At 39.5% G+C, this 14,731-nt stretch overlaps 1 protein-coding gene across 1 annotated transcript in view; it reads left to right on the top strand.

Moving 5' to 3' along the window:
• Window positions 1-13,606, top strand: part of LOC108796348 (cartilage oligomeric matrix protein-like) — a 90,010-nt gene extending 76,404 nt beyond the window's left edge. Inside the window, exons 22-25 of the mRNA XM_018567810.1 lie at window positions 191-387; window positions 6,993-7,165; window positions 8,513-8,652; window positions 13,554-13,606. Coding sequence (XP_018423312.1) covers window positions 191-387; window positions 6,993-7,165; window positions 8,513-8,652; window positions 13,554-13,606 — 563 coding nt within the window. The remainder of the gene's footprint in view (window positions 1-190; window positions 388-6,992; window positions 7,166-8,512; window positions 8,653-13,553) is intronic.
• Window positions 13,607-14,731: the final 1,125 nt, after the last annotated feature.

Genomic DNA, 14,731 nt, shown 5'->3' with positions numbered 1-14,731 from the left:
GATCATTTTGTATTTCACAGCTAGTGTTCTTTTTCTGTCGATTCTACATAGCTGTGATAACGGCTTCAGATATATAACATTATTCACATCTGAACAATGGCCTCAGTAATCTAGTAATGTAAACGTATTGTTTTCCAAGCATATCAAAGCTACATGACGCATGCTATGTGTGGGTCTTTTCTGTGTTTAGGTTACACTGCATTTAATGGAGTAGACTTTGAAGGAACATTTCATGTGAACACAGAAACAGACGATGATTACGCTGGTTTTATATTTGGATACCAGGACAGCTCCAGCTTCTATGCAGTTATGTGGAAACAGATGGAACAAACATATTGGCAGGCGAATCCCTTTCGAGCTGTGGCTGAACCTGGCATTCAGCTCAAGGTAAATACACACTGAAGAAGAAGAATTAAACACTGGATGTGTCTGTCTCCATGGGGGTTAGAAAACTGATTATTAAACTGACAAAAAAAAAAAGCAAAAAGCCTTCAAATGAAACCTGTGCAGAAAAAAAAGAAACTATTGCAACTGTCATTGCTGTATTTTCTTTAGCACTGCTATCATTGTCCCTGCTGCTTCGCTATTTTGTAAATCAGAGCCCCAGATGAAATATAACACCAACAAGTTGAAACTCTCGCCCTGCACACTTGTTCTGGAGCAATGAGGTTGATTTATGGGGTAAAATTGTAATTCCAGTTTTGAAGCCAAATTGAGATAATACATGTTTTTTTCTATTTGTTACGTGTTCCCATTCACATAGCATAGCTTTTTCAAAAAAAATAAAAATGGTTACTTGCTCTTTTTTTTCAAAAACTCCAAAACTGAATTAGTTGTATTCTCTGTCATTTCAAAGAGGGGGGCTTGAGCTGGGTGGGTAGTTATTGTCTACCAAAATTAACCCAGTCTGTACTGTGCTAGCAGATCTCATTATCAGTTGTAAACTAGAACACTGCATGTCCTAACAAAGGGTTATAGATCTAGTAGAATTGTATGTTAATGAGAGAAAATGCAGTCTGTCCCCCTTTGTCTTGGGGACGGGCTCACTCACAGAGTAGCTTCAGTCTGCCTAAGGCATCATCCATTTGTTAAAAAAAAAAAAAGGAAAAAATCCCATATTACATTTAATAAACATACACTATCTGAAACCCGTATTATAAATTCAATGGTAATTAAAATCAAAATCATAATATCCAAATACTGCAAATCAGAAAATCCTTTTTCTATTGTCTACATGTAGATTTATGAAACTTTAACAAAATATACAACAAAAAGCATAATCTGTGCCCAGGTTCACTTTAAAACATTTTTTGTATATCCGAACACTATAGGACCATGTGCTCATGGCTGTCAGGATGCAGTGTTATTTGCAATAATGTTTGTTTATTGTCTGAGCAGCAGGGAATGTGTGGTTCCTTGCTACATAGTATACTTTTATTAGATTTAATAATTTCTGCTGTGTTTTTATGGGGTTTTTTTTTTTTCTCATCTATTAGGGTGGGGTGTGAAAACAGAATAGTTTCCATTGCTTTGTCCTCCACATTGTGTTCTAAAATAATGATGTAGCTATTGTGCTTTTCTAAGTTCTGAATACAGTCCAATATTTGTTGAAATAGCTCAAAGGCACTGCATAAAATAAATAAAGGGGAAGGTTAAATTAGAAGTTGTAGGGTGAATGCTCAGACATTCTCTATTTTAATAGAAGCAGAAGGCTAAGGTAACTGTACGTTATGCTGAAAAGACCTTGGCAAAATGAATTTTAGCAGTATGTTTGCTTAAAGTGTATTTACACTTTTGCAGTCAAATTTGAGAAAGACGCACCATAGGTTTATTATGTTTCCCAAACAACATGGATAAAAAAAACATTGTACTATTATCGTTGCCAAATCAGCTGGTATAGAGCTTTCCAGAAAACTAAGTTTGTGCCATGTTAGCCACAGAAAACTAACATGGCGTAACCAGAGTTACGGTCGCCCGGGGCAAAACAAAATGTTGTGCCCCCAACAAGCGGCCGCATTATTTGTCTGCTTAATTGTGTTTGGCAACTATTTGCAGGCCGTCTTTAATATTAATTGGAACCCCTGCAAGATTTTGCTGACTGGCCACTGAAACATATCGGCCGACAATGGCACTTTTGGCAAAATGTCGAGTGCCATCCACCTCCCCGCTGGGCGCTGCTCTGTGCCCCAGTGTGGAGAAGACAAACTGTCACAGGCGGCCGAGCAGTGTGGGTAGAGAGCACTGTGAGTGGCCGGCGTCTCTCCTCCCAGCACCGCTCAGCCTCCTGTCACAGATCAGGAGAGCGGCGGTGTGGGCGGAGACAGCTGTAATTGCTGTCACAGGAGGCTGAGCTCTCCTCCCACAGCGCACCACCCAGCCTCCTGTGACAGCTGACAGGAAGGAGAGCGGGTACAAACACTCAGTGATGATCAGTGATCGCTGAGTGTTTCTAAATAATTGAGGACATAGTATGCTTACTGTGTCCCCAATTAAGAATGAATGGGAAGTGATCTACATCACCTCCTGCTCAATCATGATTGTGGTTATAGTAAACACACTGTTCTCAAGTTATGAATGAACAGGAACACTCAGTATTGAGGACTAGGTGTGCCTGAGGACTGTGTCCTCAATCTCTTTTTCTATTTTAAAAAGGTAAATATAAGGGGTCTGTTTAGACCCATAATATTTCTCCCGAAGCCCCTAAAAGTAAAGTAAACAATACAAATATTTAATACAAAAGAATAAAATATTTTAAAAAATGTGAAAAACAATTAGAATAAAAAACATTTTCGGTTTTGGTTTGGCCTGACATTTTTCAACGAATATCCATTCGGAATGAAATTATATTTACATCTATAATTTTTATTGTAATGACGACATGCAGATAATTAGATTTGGGGATAACGTACATTGTGTGAAGTTTTAGCTGATATTCAGCGCTAATTGTACTTAGAAGTAATTGCCTTTTTAATTTTGTGGTCTTTTAAAGCTGAACTCCATGCAAACAGCTAAATATACCATTCAAGGACATATACCTTGCACATATTTTACCTGCAAACAGTTTTGCCTGTCTCTCCATCCAGCCCTGATATACACACGGTCCTGCCAGACAGCAGTACCAGGTTGGTAACCTGACTTTTCTACTGCAGTTAAGTAACACAATCTAGTCACAGCAGTAGCACAGTGGTGAGCCGTCCCAACTCTCGGACTGTTCATCATCAGCCTACATACATTGCAGCACATTTGAATGACCACTCATGTTTCCCTCCACTTACCAGTATGAGTGCTGCTGTACAGGAAATTGCAAGGCTAAAAACCAAGTCAAAATCAGGTAGTAACACTAACTGCATTTGAAAATACATTTAAATTAACTGGTGTTTTTAGATCTTCCTGCAGTTCAGCTTTAATTGTCCAGCTCATTTATATACAGGCACTCTATATGACAAAAAAATTAATATGCAAAACATGTCAGAATCTTCAGGTTAAAATAACTAAAACTGGCCATACACCTATAGATTATCTGCACATTCTCTATGGTCAGATGGAAAAAAAGTGCAACAGATTCCTCCATCTACACTAAATTGTGTGAATGAAGAAATCTCTGTCTGGGCCAAGCTTCAGTATGTTGCTTGTCTGCCCCGCTGGCTGTCAAAATACCTGAACAATCTGATTGGATGCAGGCATTGTTCAGGTATTTTGACAGCCAGCGGGGCAGACAAGCAACATACTGAAGCTTGGCCCAGACAGAGATTTCTTCATTCACACAATTTAGTGTAGATGGAGGAATCTGTTGCACTTTTTCCATCTGACCACAGAAAATCTGCAGATAATCTATAGGTGTATGGCCAGCTTTACAATGCCTTAACATACTGTATGTACTATAGAAGAAAGCTAGCTGACTCCCTTAAAATGAATATAAAAAGATTTTTTTTTTGTATTGGATAAAGCAAGAGAGGGTTAGACACTCTGTCGAGTTTTTATTGTGTTAATGTTGTATGAACGTGAAGTAAATGGATTTAACAGGATATTACCTGAAGTTGTATAGTTATTTAAATTTGCCTGTGGTGACAACAGCTGGCACTGTGTGATCAACCGCTACTGTATCTGATGAGTTAATTCATACGGCATTCAAGCCTTGATAATGGGGGTGTGCTTGAACCCCCCCAAAACACATTGGCTGTTTGGTTCCACAGTAAGAAGAAATTATTAAAACCTGCTTATTTTTTTACATTTTGGACTTTATCCAGAGCCCACACAGGGGTACCCTGCTTTATGAGAGCAGTCTTCGCAAAGCTAGTCAGCTCTTTACATTGAACTTGTCTTTTTCAATACAAGACATCAGTCACTGAAGATCCAGTGCCTCATACACAATACAAACTTGAGTGTGAGTGTATGTCCCCACTGGGGAAATCAATCCCATTGTCACTGAGGCAGATTGTGAGGGGAAATCAAAACTTTTACAAGGTTATTCACAAAAGGGTGAAGAGTTTGGAGAAGGCAGGAGAAGTGAACAATCTAGGACAACATAGCTGATTTAGAAAAATTCTCCAATTCAGCTCACTTTCCAGCTCAGCTATGTTGTCCCAGATTGTTCACTTCTCCTGCCTTCTCCAAACTCTTCACCCTTTTGTGAATAACCCAGTAAGGTTTGTCATCAAAACAAATCATCCAATGTGGACACCTGTTCCATTGGCAACCTTCTATGATAGACAGCAAAAGTACCCCAGACAAAAGTCCGTCCCGGACCTGTACCTTTCTACAAGATGCACAGCCAACAGTCATACTGTTTAAATCCAAAACAGTTAAGGCCTTAGATATTTACTAAGGTCACAAAGCAAAAATTTCTTAGTGCAAAGAAAAAAACAAAACCACCAACCTTTCAAAGACACAGAGGCCCTCTTTCTCAAGGTGACAGTCTATAACAAAAAAAAAAACAATACCTCTCTTTATACACCAACATCTAATTACAATTCTATGTGGCAAGTTGGTTGCCCATGCAGGGTCTGGTACTCACCCATAAAGTAAACAAAGTGTGCATCGCCCTAAATGCAATTTCCCAAAGAATCATGTCATAAAATTCGGCTGCTGTAGTTGTTATAGTAGGCTGCTTAGCTGTGCAACATTATCAAAATCTGCAATCACCAGTCCTTAAAAGGACTGCACATATATGCCTTAGCTCAGCATGGAGAGCAGTTTGCACTCCAAATACAGGAAGTGAGCATACTGCACATGCCTGTGCATTCCAGGAACTGGAAGTGACCCGTAGCTAGTGCAAATCAGCCTGAAAGCAAAGACCAATCTATTCTGGCAGAAAGCACATAAGACTCCATCTAGTGGCAAAAAATAATATTGCGGAAAAGACCAATCTAATCTGGAAGAAACCACATGAGACTCCATCTTGTGGTGAAAAATAATAATGCAGGGCAATAAAATATTAAAGTACATAGCGTCAAAAAAAGAGACTGGCCAATAAGAACTTAACGGAAAAAGGATATAAACCCAAAAGGGAAAAAAAAATACAACCCCTAACTAAGGAAAGAAAAATATATACTGAAAAAAAAAGAAAAAGACGACAAAAATAAAAGTAAACAATCTTGAACCTTCAATGAGAGGCACGACTGGACCTAATGAAAATGGAGATGTTGAATATGCATGGGGTACAACAGTCACACAGGTGAACAAGTGACTAAACAATTGCAAAATATCTTAATTGACACTACAATCTGAATACATGGAGCAAGCAGTTAATATGAGAAGCTGGGCTAACATTTGGCAGGAAGCACAAGAGTGATAACATGGTATCAAGGCCTCTCAGGGCCACCGTCTGCAGTGCGTGAATCCAAAAAGATTCTCTCTTAAGAAGAATATGGTATCTGTCACCGCCATGCTTTGAGCTAGAGACCTGATTGATGGCCACACCCTCAACTCATGGATCTGGTGTTTGGTTTTAACAAAATGGAGCGCAACAGTTTTGTAATGGTTGCTTGGTTTGTGCAGATGGTGGCTCTCGAGCGCCTCCCTGATGTCACTCCTGTGCTTTTGGAACTGACACTTAAATAGCCCAGTAGTTTTTCTGATGTAGACCAGTGAGCAAGTATTTCTGAATTCATCTGAGAGAAAGTTATATGTTTGCACAAAAGGAACCCTATCTAGCTTGGGAGCCTGAGAAGGATAATAGTATATGCCTGAGTCAGTGCTTTTTCAACAACCTAATTTGGGTAACCTCTTTTCACAAATTATTTGCATGTGATTTAAATTTGTTTATTGCGACTCTCAAGAAATGTACAAATTACTCAAATTTGAGGACACCACCTATTTTAAATTATGAAAATATCATTAATGTACTGCAGCCACAAATGGTCATGACATAAACAAATTCTGAATTCCATTCAGGCTCGCCCTACTGCGTATGTTCCATTGAACCAAACCTTCCCCAGTCACGTGCTGCACAATTTGTCAAGGAAGTGAACAGTGTGACTGGGGAGCATAGAAAAAAAATACTTATTTCCTATGCTCCTCAGCTCCATCTACTGGCTATAATGCAGTATTACAAATGCAATATTGTTTTGCCATTATTCACACAATATGAACATTCACAGATATTCACAGGGTAAAGAGCCCAATTAATTGTTTATAAATAGATCGCCAAGTGTATAAGTGCAACCAACAGTCAGAAAACACATGTAAGGACACATTTCAGCATGCGTCCTTATTTATTATTCACATCCTGCAATGAGATACAGCTGGTTGTAAATTAGGTTAGTTCAGACAACCTATATGTCTACTACTTAATTAAACATGTATAAGTTATATTGTTTTGCTTTTATCTATGACAGTCCAAATAAAGTTTTATATTTTCAGATGTGCAAAACTTGGCAAAAAAGATCAAAGCAAATTATGGGATTTTAGTTACACTAGGAGATCTGCAAGACAGTCTAGCTAATTCAACCTATATACTCTTGTTTAAATTGTCATTAACTGTTTTGCAACAGGCTGTCAAGTCTACTACAGGGCCTGGGGAACAACTTAGGAATTCCTTGTGGCACACAGGAGACTCAGCCAACCAAGTCAGACTACTATGGAAAGATCCCCGAAATGTGGGCTGGAAAGATAAGACATCATACCGCTGGTTCCTGCAAAATAGACCTTCAGTAGGATACATAAGGCAAGTACAAATTAGACTTGGAAAATCATATGTTTACCTATAGAACACTTATAGGGGCAATCACACCAGCGGCTGCGGTAAACATACAGCAGCTGGTGTGCATTGCCTGACACAGTGCCGATGATCCCAGCGTTTCGTATTGTGTACTTTTTAATTGGTAGACCTTTTTTTTTTTTTTAACAACTCATATGGTGTTAATCAGCCCTTTCAACACACAGAACACTACAGTAAACTCCCAGTTATCCGGTACCCATGGGGATTGATAGATGCCTGATAACTGTACTTTCTGTTTGCTGGAGAGTTACTATTAACTCTAAAGAATTAACCCTGCTCTATTCATCTGCTGGCTGAATTCTGCTACTGGCTATTTGAAATTGTCATAGCCGATAGTAGGCTGGCTATTGCACCCGTCCACTGCCCGTTGTATATATTTACCTTCCAGCTGCGGAACCTAGCTGTCGGGCGCAGCGAGGTGAAAACATAGAGTTTCATTAGCAACTAAATAAATTTAGTGCAATAAATTTAGTGCAATAAATTTAGTTGCTAACAACATTTTTTAGTGTGGACATGTGTATCAAGGAACTGGCAAAAAATATTGAGGACACATGTCCTTGATTTTTTTTTTCTGGTTGCTTGAGAGTTCTGGTTGCTTGAATGCCAGATAATGGGGAGTTTACTGTATATTGCTAATTTATTTTGCATAGTCCCATGATTTTTGCATTGTTTTTAAGCCACATAATCTTTTAAATTTGACAGCATACAAAACACATATTAAAGCTTGTGTTGAATGTGATGATGGTGATGTCACCTGCACATCCCACATGCATCAGAAGCCATGCTGAGGTTATTTTTGTAAGCGCTTCCTTTTGTAGGGTTTTTTGTAAACAAATTTCAGTTTGAAGGGTGGAGGACTGACTAAAGTGAACCTTTCATTTTTACAATTTTTTTTGTTTAGGATAAAATGGATAGTACAGCTTAGTGTACATTCTGAAGAAGATCGCAATAAAAGGCCTGCCTCCTCACATTTTATTTTTTTAGTTAACTTCTGCTTGAAATATTCTTCATGACTAAAGATGATGCAGCCCTAGTAAATAATGTCTAAATGCATTATGCTTTCATGCTAAATTGAGGTTTTCAATCATGCAAAAAGCATTAACTTACAGCAACCCTTTACAGATACTATATTACTAGTAGACCAAGTTCACTTTGTCATACTGCACATCATCTGTACTCTTTGAACATATAACTTCCACATTGGTTACAACAGCTTACTTGAGCAGTGGGTTCTTGATAATTGTGCGATTCAAGTTTTTACGGTCATTGTACATGTGACATTTTGTTTTTTAGGGTCAAGTTTTTTGAGGGTCCTGAGCTGGTAGCAGACTCTGGGGTCATAATTGACACTACAATGAGAGGAGGACGTCTTGGAGTCTTCTGTTTCTCTCAGGAGAGCATAATTTGGTCCAACCTAAGATATCGTTGTAATGGTAAGTTTAATATTTCTGGATGGGTAGTGTGTAATGGTCCATAAAGTGCAGGTCATTCTTAAAAAAAAAAAATACTGAAGAGCAATGAATCATTATGATAAGATGTACACACCTCCATAAAAAAACACCCTCACAGGAAGACAGAAGTTTGTCAGTTAGACCATGTTGGAAAACCACTACATAGTATGTAGAAGCTTCTTCTCCACCACATAGGACACATTCAGAGATAGACAGACGAATGCCAATCACTAATTATTGAATTAATTTTTATATTTTATTTGGATTTCTTTAACAAATCCAAAACTTTTTTATTAGGGGCAAGCAATGGCTACACCTTCTTGATATTTTTCATATCTAAATTACGATTGCAACAATTCATTATTGCAACTATATGTGACCACATTTGTCAACAGTTGTATGATTCTGCACTTCTGTTATATATTGAATGACACTGCGTAATTTGCATGGATCGTGTTTAACATGCCACATGACTAGGTGGACCAATGGCGTTAGATCTCTGCACTACGCTGGAACCTGTATTGATGCATAGCCTCGGCCCTCCAGTTCATTATGCGCTTGCGCGAGTGAGCAGAGGGGCGGTACTACCACACAGCTGTTAACTGACCAGTTGTTTACCTAATTCAAAACTGACAGGGCGGGAAACATGTACTTGTTATGCAATTGGGGGCGGGATTGGCTGTGTTTTTAAAGGTCACGGATGTATATATATGTAGGTTTGGGTTGCACAGTGTGTTATTCTGAGCCTGATGACGGGGACCCAACGTGGCCCCGAAAGTACTTGTGATTTTGAATGACCGTTGTCATTAAAATATATTGAATCTACTTTTGGAGTGCTGGTGACATCTTTTGGAAGAATGGAGAGGCACACACTGCAAGATGCTTGAAGTCCAGTGTGAAGTTTCCACAGTCTGTGTTGATTTGGGGAGCCATGTCATCTGCTGGTGTTGGTCCACTGTGCTTCATTAAGTTCAGGGTCAACGCAGCCGTCTACCAGGAGATTTTGGAGCACTTCATGCTTCCTTCTGCAGACGAGCTCTATGGGGATGCTGACTTCATTTTCCAGCAGGACTTGGCACCTGCTCACACTACCAAAAGCACCAAAACCTGGTTCAAGTCCCCTGGCTTGAATAGCATCAGAGTCACTAACTGAATACAAGCATAGAGATTAGGTGCTCTGACCATTTTCAATGTACCCTAGTGGTCACTGGCAATGACAAGTTTCTGAAAATTGTCAGTCACCGTTAATGGTGTTTGTGGCGGACCCCCTTACTCAGGATGAGCATTTCCGCTGCTTTATTCTTCCTTGCTGAGGAGATATTGCATCCTGAAGATCTTTAGCTATCAGTTTCCCCAGTCACTGGTCGAGACACGAGTGTAGGGTGAAACAAACTCTGATTTATTGAGCAACTGTGCAACCTTTTATACAGCAAGTGATGAGATCAGATTATAATCCCATCACATCCACCCTGCCTTCCCCAGACAATCTGTCTTCATAACACCAAAGGGTTTCCCCTACTAACAAGCTCCAGACAGCCATAGCAGGAGTCTGGCCAGAATGTCATTGTTCTGAGCTCCTTCAGAGATAATGGGATGATAATGAGGGGAGGGGCTGATAGTATTTTCATAACCAGGTTACACAGTATAACGCACTCAAACAGAACTCAACACCAATACACATTCAACTCATAAAACTGATTACCATGTCGTCACAGTGTTAACGAGCCATTCGAAAGTCAGAGGCAGATATATAATTGTAGCTCCCCCTTAAGGCCCCATTCACACCAGATGTGTTGGCATCTGTTTTTCAATGGCTGCCAAGGCAAGGACATCCGAAAATGAATGGGTGTGAATGAGAGAAGTTCACACCAATATGTTGCATTGCGCTGTGCTTCCCTCCGCTAAAAAGAAGTAGAGCAGGCTCTACTTTTTTTCAGTGCAACGCACTGGTGAGAACTGCTATAGTTCATAATGTAATCAAAGCATACTTGAAAAAATTGCTTTTATGTAGGAAGTGCTGCCTTCTGTCTGCCCATCTCTTCCCCTGCTTCTTGATGTGATTTCCCAAGACTACATACTGTATCCCATCAAGCATTGCTTCCAGCAAACAATGATGATGTTACACTGTGGAAAGTTCACATGTTGAGTTGTGTCACAACTATCACAAAGCATGCCTTCTGAACTACAAGGAAGTGCATATTCACAGGGCTGAGTGAAATTGTGTCAGTACATTGAGGAAGTACATCTTCAATATGTAAGTTTACAAACTTCTAGATGGATATGGTTATTAGGAGTGGGATAGAACTTATGGAAATTCAATACAGAAATACATATTTATTTTTAGTTTTTGACCATAGACACCTAATATCAGGATAGATTCTGTTAAAAGTGTGTCTTGGAGAATCAGGTGAGTATAACTTTTTTTCGTACCTAGACAAAAACAAGCTCTTAACTAAGAAACATTTTGCCCAGAGCTCCGCTTTAAGCACATTTTTCATAAATCTTTAGCAAAGTTTCTTATCTGGAGATCCTGCCAGTAAAAGCACTTCCTGTTGCAGGGTGACAATGCTAGGACACTGACTCACAATTAGCTCCATCTGCCATGTTTGCTCCTTCAGTTGGTTATTGGGCTGTCTTATCTGATACACCTGATTTGACAGGATCTCTAGCTAGAAAACTGCAAACAATTCACAGAAAATTAAAAAATTAAAAGCAGAAGGGCTGACTCATGGAGTCTTGAAGCTCAGTTTAAAGTGAAAGACCTGGTTGCGCTATTAAACATCTAACATTAACATTAATCTGAAGGTCCACCTGAATTAATGGATCGGTCTTGTGTGAGGAGGTGGAGCATGATTTTGTATGCAGACCTAGGGTTGCCACCTGTCCGGGATTCATTCGGACAGTCCGGAATTTGAATGCTGTCTCCGGTTTTCATGGCAACTGAGATCCAGGCACAAGATGTCAGGCAGACAGGGGCAACCAAAATTAAGATAGGGGCTACTGGCCCCCTGACAGAAAATAGGCCCGACTGACGGTGCTATTTATATATGAATGGGCAACACTGTTTACATATAAATAACTCACAAATCATTAATATGTAAATATCGTTGTTAATTGATATGCAAATTCCGCACACGCCCCCGCATTGTAGAAGGTGGTACAGTGCGGCATTCTGGCAGTGTCTCGGTGCAGGACGTTTTTCTTCAGCCTCATGTCCTCGGGTGTCTTGAGCGGATACAATCCTCAATGTTACCGTGTTTCCCCGAAAATAAGACACTGTATTATATTTTTTTTAACCCAAAAAAACACACTAGGTCATATTTTCAGGGGATGTCTTATTTTATTTTTTGGTATGGTAAGAATGAGAATAATACTGTGGCTCTTTCTTTCTTTTCCTACTGGTCAGTATCGGTAATGCTGTTCCCTTTCTTTCACAGGCGGAGTGCATCTGGTATCACTCTGCCTGCCACAGTAACCGGCGCTATAGATGAAGTATCGGCTAATGTGGCTCTGCTACCTCCGCCGCCGCAGCCTTGCTTTCTACAGCTGTGGCTTCCTTTGCCATCAGGGACAGCGGGACCAGCGGTGCAGCAGTGGGGACATCAGACAGTGGACAGCGCTGTAAAGTACGGTACCATTTACCGGTACACATTACAGTACAGTACCATTATATTAAGCAGTGCCTTCAGGGGGACAGCAGTTGGTGAAGTATGGTACTGGAGTGCTCCCTGTCACTGCGCTGGCCGGAGGGAGTCCCCTGTCATCCCCTTAATACAGTATGTCCCCGTAGGCTGATACCATCACTCCTGCTCTTCTAGTTTCCCCTCACATGCTACCACAGGGTAGGTCTTATATTACAGGAATCTTGAAAAATAGTGCTAGGTCTTACTTTCGGGAAAACAGGGTACATACTCCACATATGAAAAGGCATTATCCCTACTGGCTGGGTGCCAAAAAGGGATCTGTGCTCTGAGACCTTTTTCCATTAAGGTCAAACAGGTGAGCAGTTTGTATACACAGTGGTGGTATAAGGATATTCCAGTCGGGTGAGTGTCGGGTGAGTATCACAAAGTGGTTTATATTGATGCACTAAAAGGGATTTTTTTGTCCTGGGGAATTTATAAATAGTTCACATATTATCTGAATGAGTATGATCTATTTGGTTGCTGGGGTTTTGTTGCATTTAGAGCAGGGCACAAATAAGGTTATTATTGCATGGTCAGTGTTTATACCTCTGTTATTGTGGCAGTCACTGAGAATAGTTCCGTTACATTGGCGGTCAGTGTAAGGCCTCCTAATTCTCTCCTCTCGCTCTCTTGGCTGTCCCTCCTCGCACTCCTGGCTCTCTCTCTCTTTGCTCTCTCTCCTGCCTGTCTCTCCTCTCTCTATCTCCCCTGGTTCTGTCTTTGCTTTCTCTTCTAGCTGTCTCTCGCTCTTTCTCCTGGCTGTCTCTCCTGTCTCTCTCTCCCTTGACTGTCTCTCCTCACTTTCTCCCTTGGCTGTCTATCCTCGCTCTCTCCTGTATACTCTTCCCAAAATATTGCCATGCGGAGTTAGTGTTTGGGTTTCACTTGAAGAAAAGGTGGAAACCCTATTCAGATCACACTGTTTTATTTAAAGAAATGTTCCCCGTTTCCTCTACTCCATCACACACAGCTGCTTTGGAATTTATGAACACAGTAGTCTCCTCCTTAGTCTCCTCTTTACATCCTACATTGGACAATTTTCTTTGCAGACAATCTACTGCCTATATCAATTCAACTGCCTGAACAAGAACTTTGTTCATAAATTAAGAAGAAAAAAAATAATTATGCGAAAAATACTAATTTCTGTATTGTTTTCTGATGGTTGATAAGAATGACAAATGTATTTTTGCTTTGCAGATACAATACCAGATGACTATGAGACATTTAAGGATCAGAGGAGAAAAGCCTGAAGTTAAAACCACTTGTATGCCTTCATATGAATTATTGTGTTTGTCCCCAGTACATTTTTTCATTTACATTTATCCTACCATAACCTGTCAAATACAATGTAAAAACTGATATTTTCTGCACAATGTATTTTCTATGCAACTGCTACTGTACATTCTCTACACATGTAAGAGAAAAATGCACAATTGTGATTGTCATTTTCTCACAATTATTAAATAAATGACATAGTATAGAAATAAAAGAAAACTGCTGCTAAAAATCATTGCAAATTGTAGTCCCGCAATTAAATATTCTTTTAATGCTTGGTGTATGAATGCATTGTACCTTCCAAGGATGCTGTCCACATGACCCGCCACCTGGCTTCCTGATTATCTGGGCCCATGGATGCCGGTATCGATATTTGGTATCGGTGAGTACCGGAAAAAATATATTGGTGCTCCTACTCCATACTGAAAAACTGGTCCCAGTGTATCCCTAAATAAAACATTAAATATACACATATGGTAAATAAAAGAGGGGGGAGTAAGAGGTAAATGGGTGATACCACAGCCCTATAATATTAGAAGAAACAACTTAGCAAAAGTGGGGCTTATTAGGTGCCACAAATTGTACATATTCATGTTTTTTTCAAATATCAGTCATACATAATAAGTATGGGACAGAAATAATGGCATTTACATATCTATACATATACATAGGTTGTTCTGGCTTGAACAGATTATGAATAGTTGTAGGCTCAACGCGTTTCACGAGTATGCTTCCTCAGGAGCCTTAATAAAGATCTACAATTCAATAAATCACAAATGATACATGTCATAGAAACAATCTACATAATACAATATGTTACATAGGGAGTAAGAACACACAGAAAAGGATACATGGTTACTTATGTCACTTGCAGACTTCTAGGGGTGCCTGCCGTTTAAAATGATGGGTTTGGGCCAATATGATTTTACTTTAAACAAAATTCAAACTGATGATTTAGATCTGTTAGATTTATGTGTATTCAATTTTTATTTTACAAGTGTTGTGGTTCATTCCACTGGCTCCTGTATTTAGTATTGACACAAGACCTATAGTTATTATTATTATTATTATTACATAGTATTTATATAGCACCAACAGTT

The sequence above is a fragment of the Nanorana parkeri genome, unplaced genomic scaffold (assembly GCF_000935625.1).
Source record: "Nanorana parkeri isolate BGI_ZX_2015 unplaced genomic scaffold, ASM93562v1 scaffold1097, whole genome shotgun sequence".
NCBI lineage: Eukaryota > Metazoa > Chordata > Amphibia > Anura > Dicroglossidae > Nanorana > Nanorana parkeri.
Note: the sequence above shows the minus strand (reverse complement) of the source record. Positions and strands in the feature narration are given on the sequence as shown.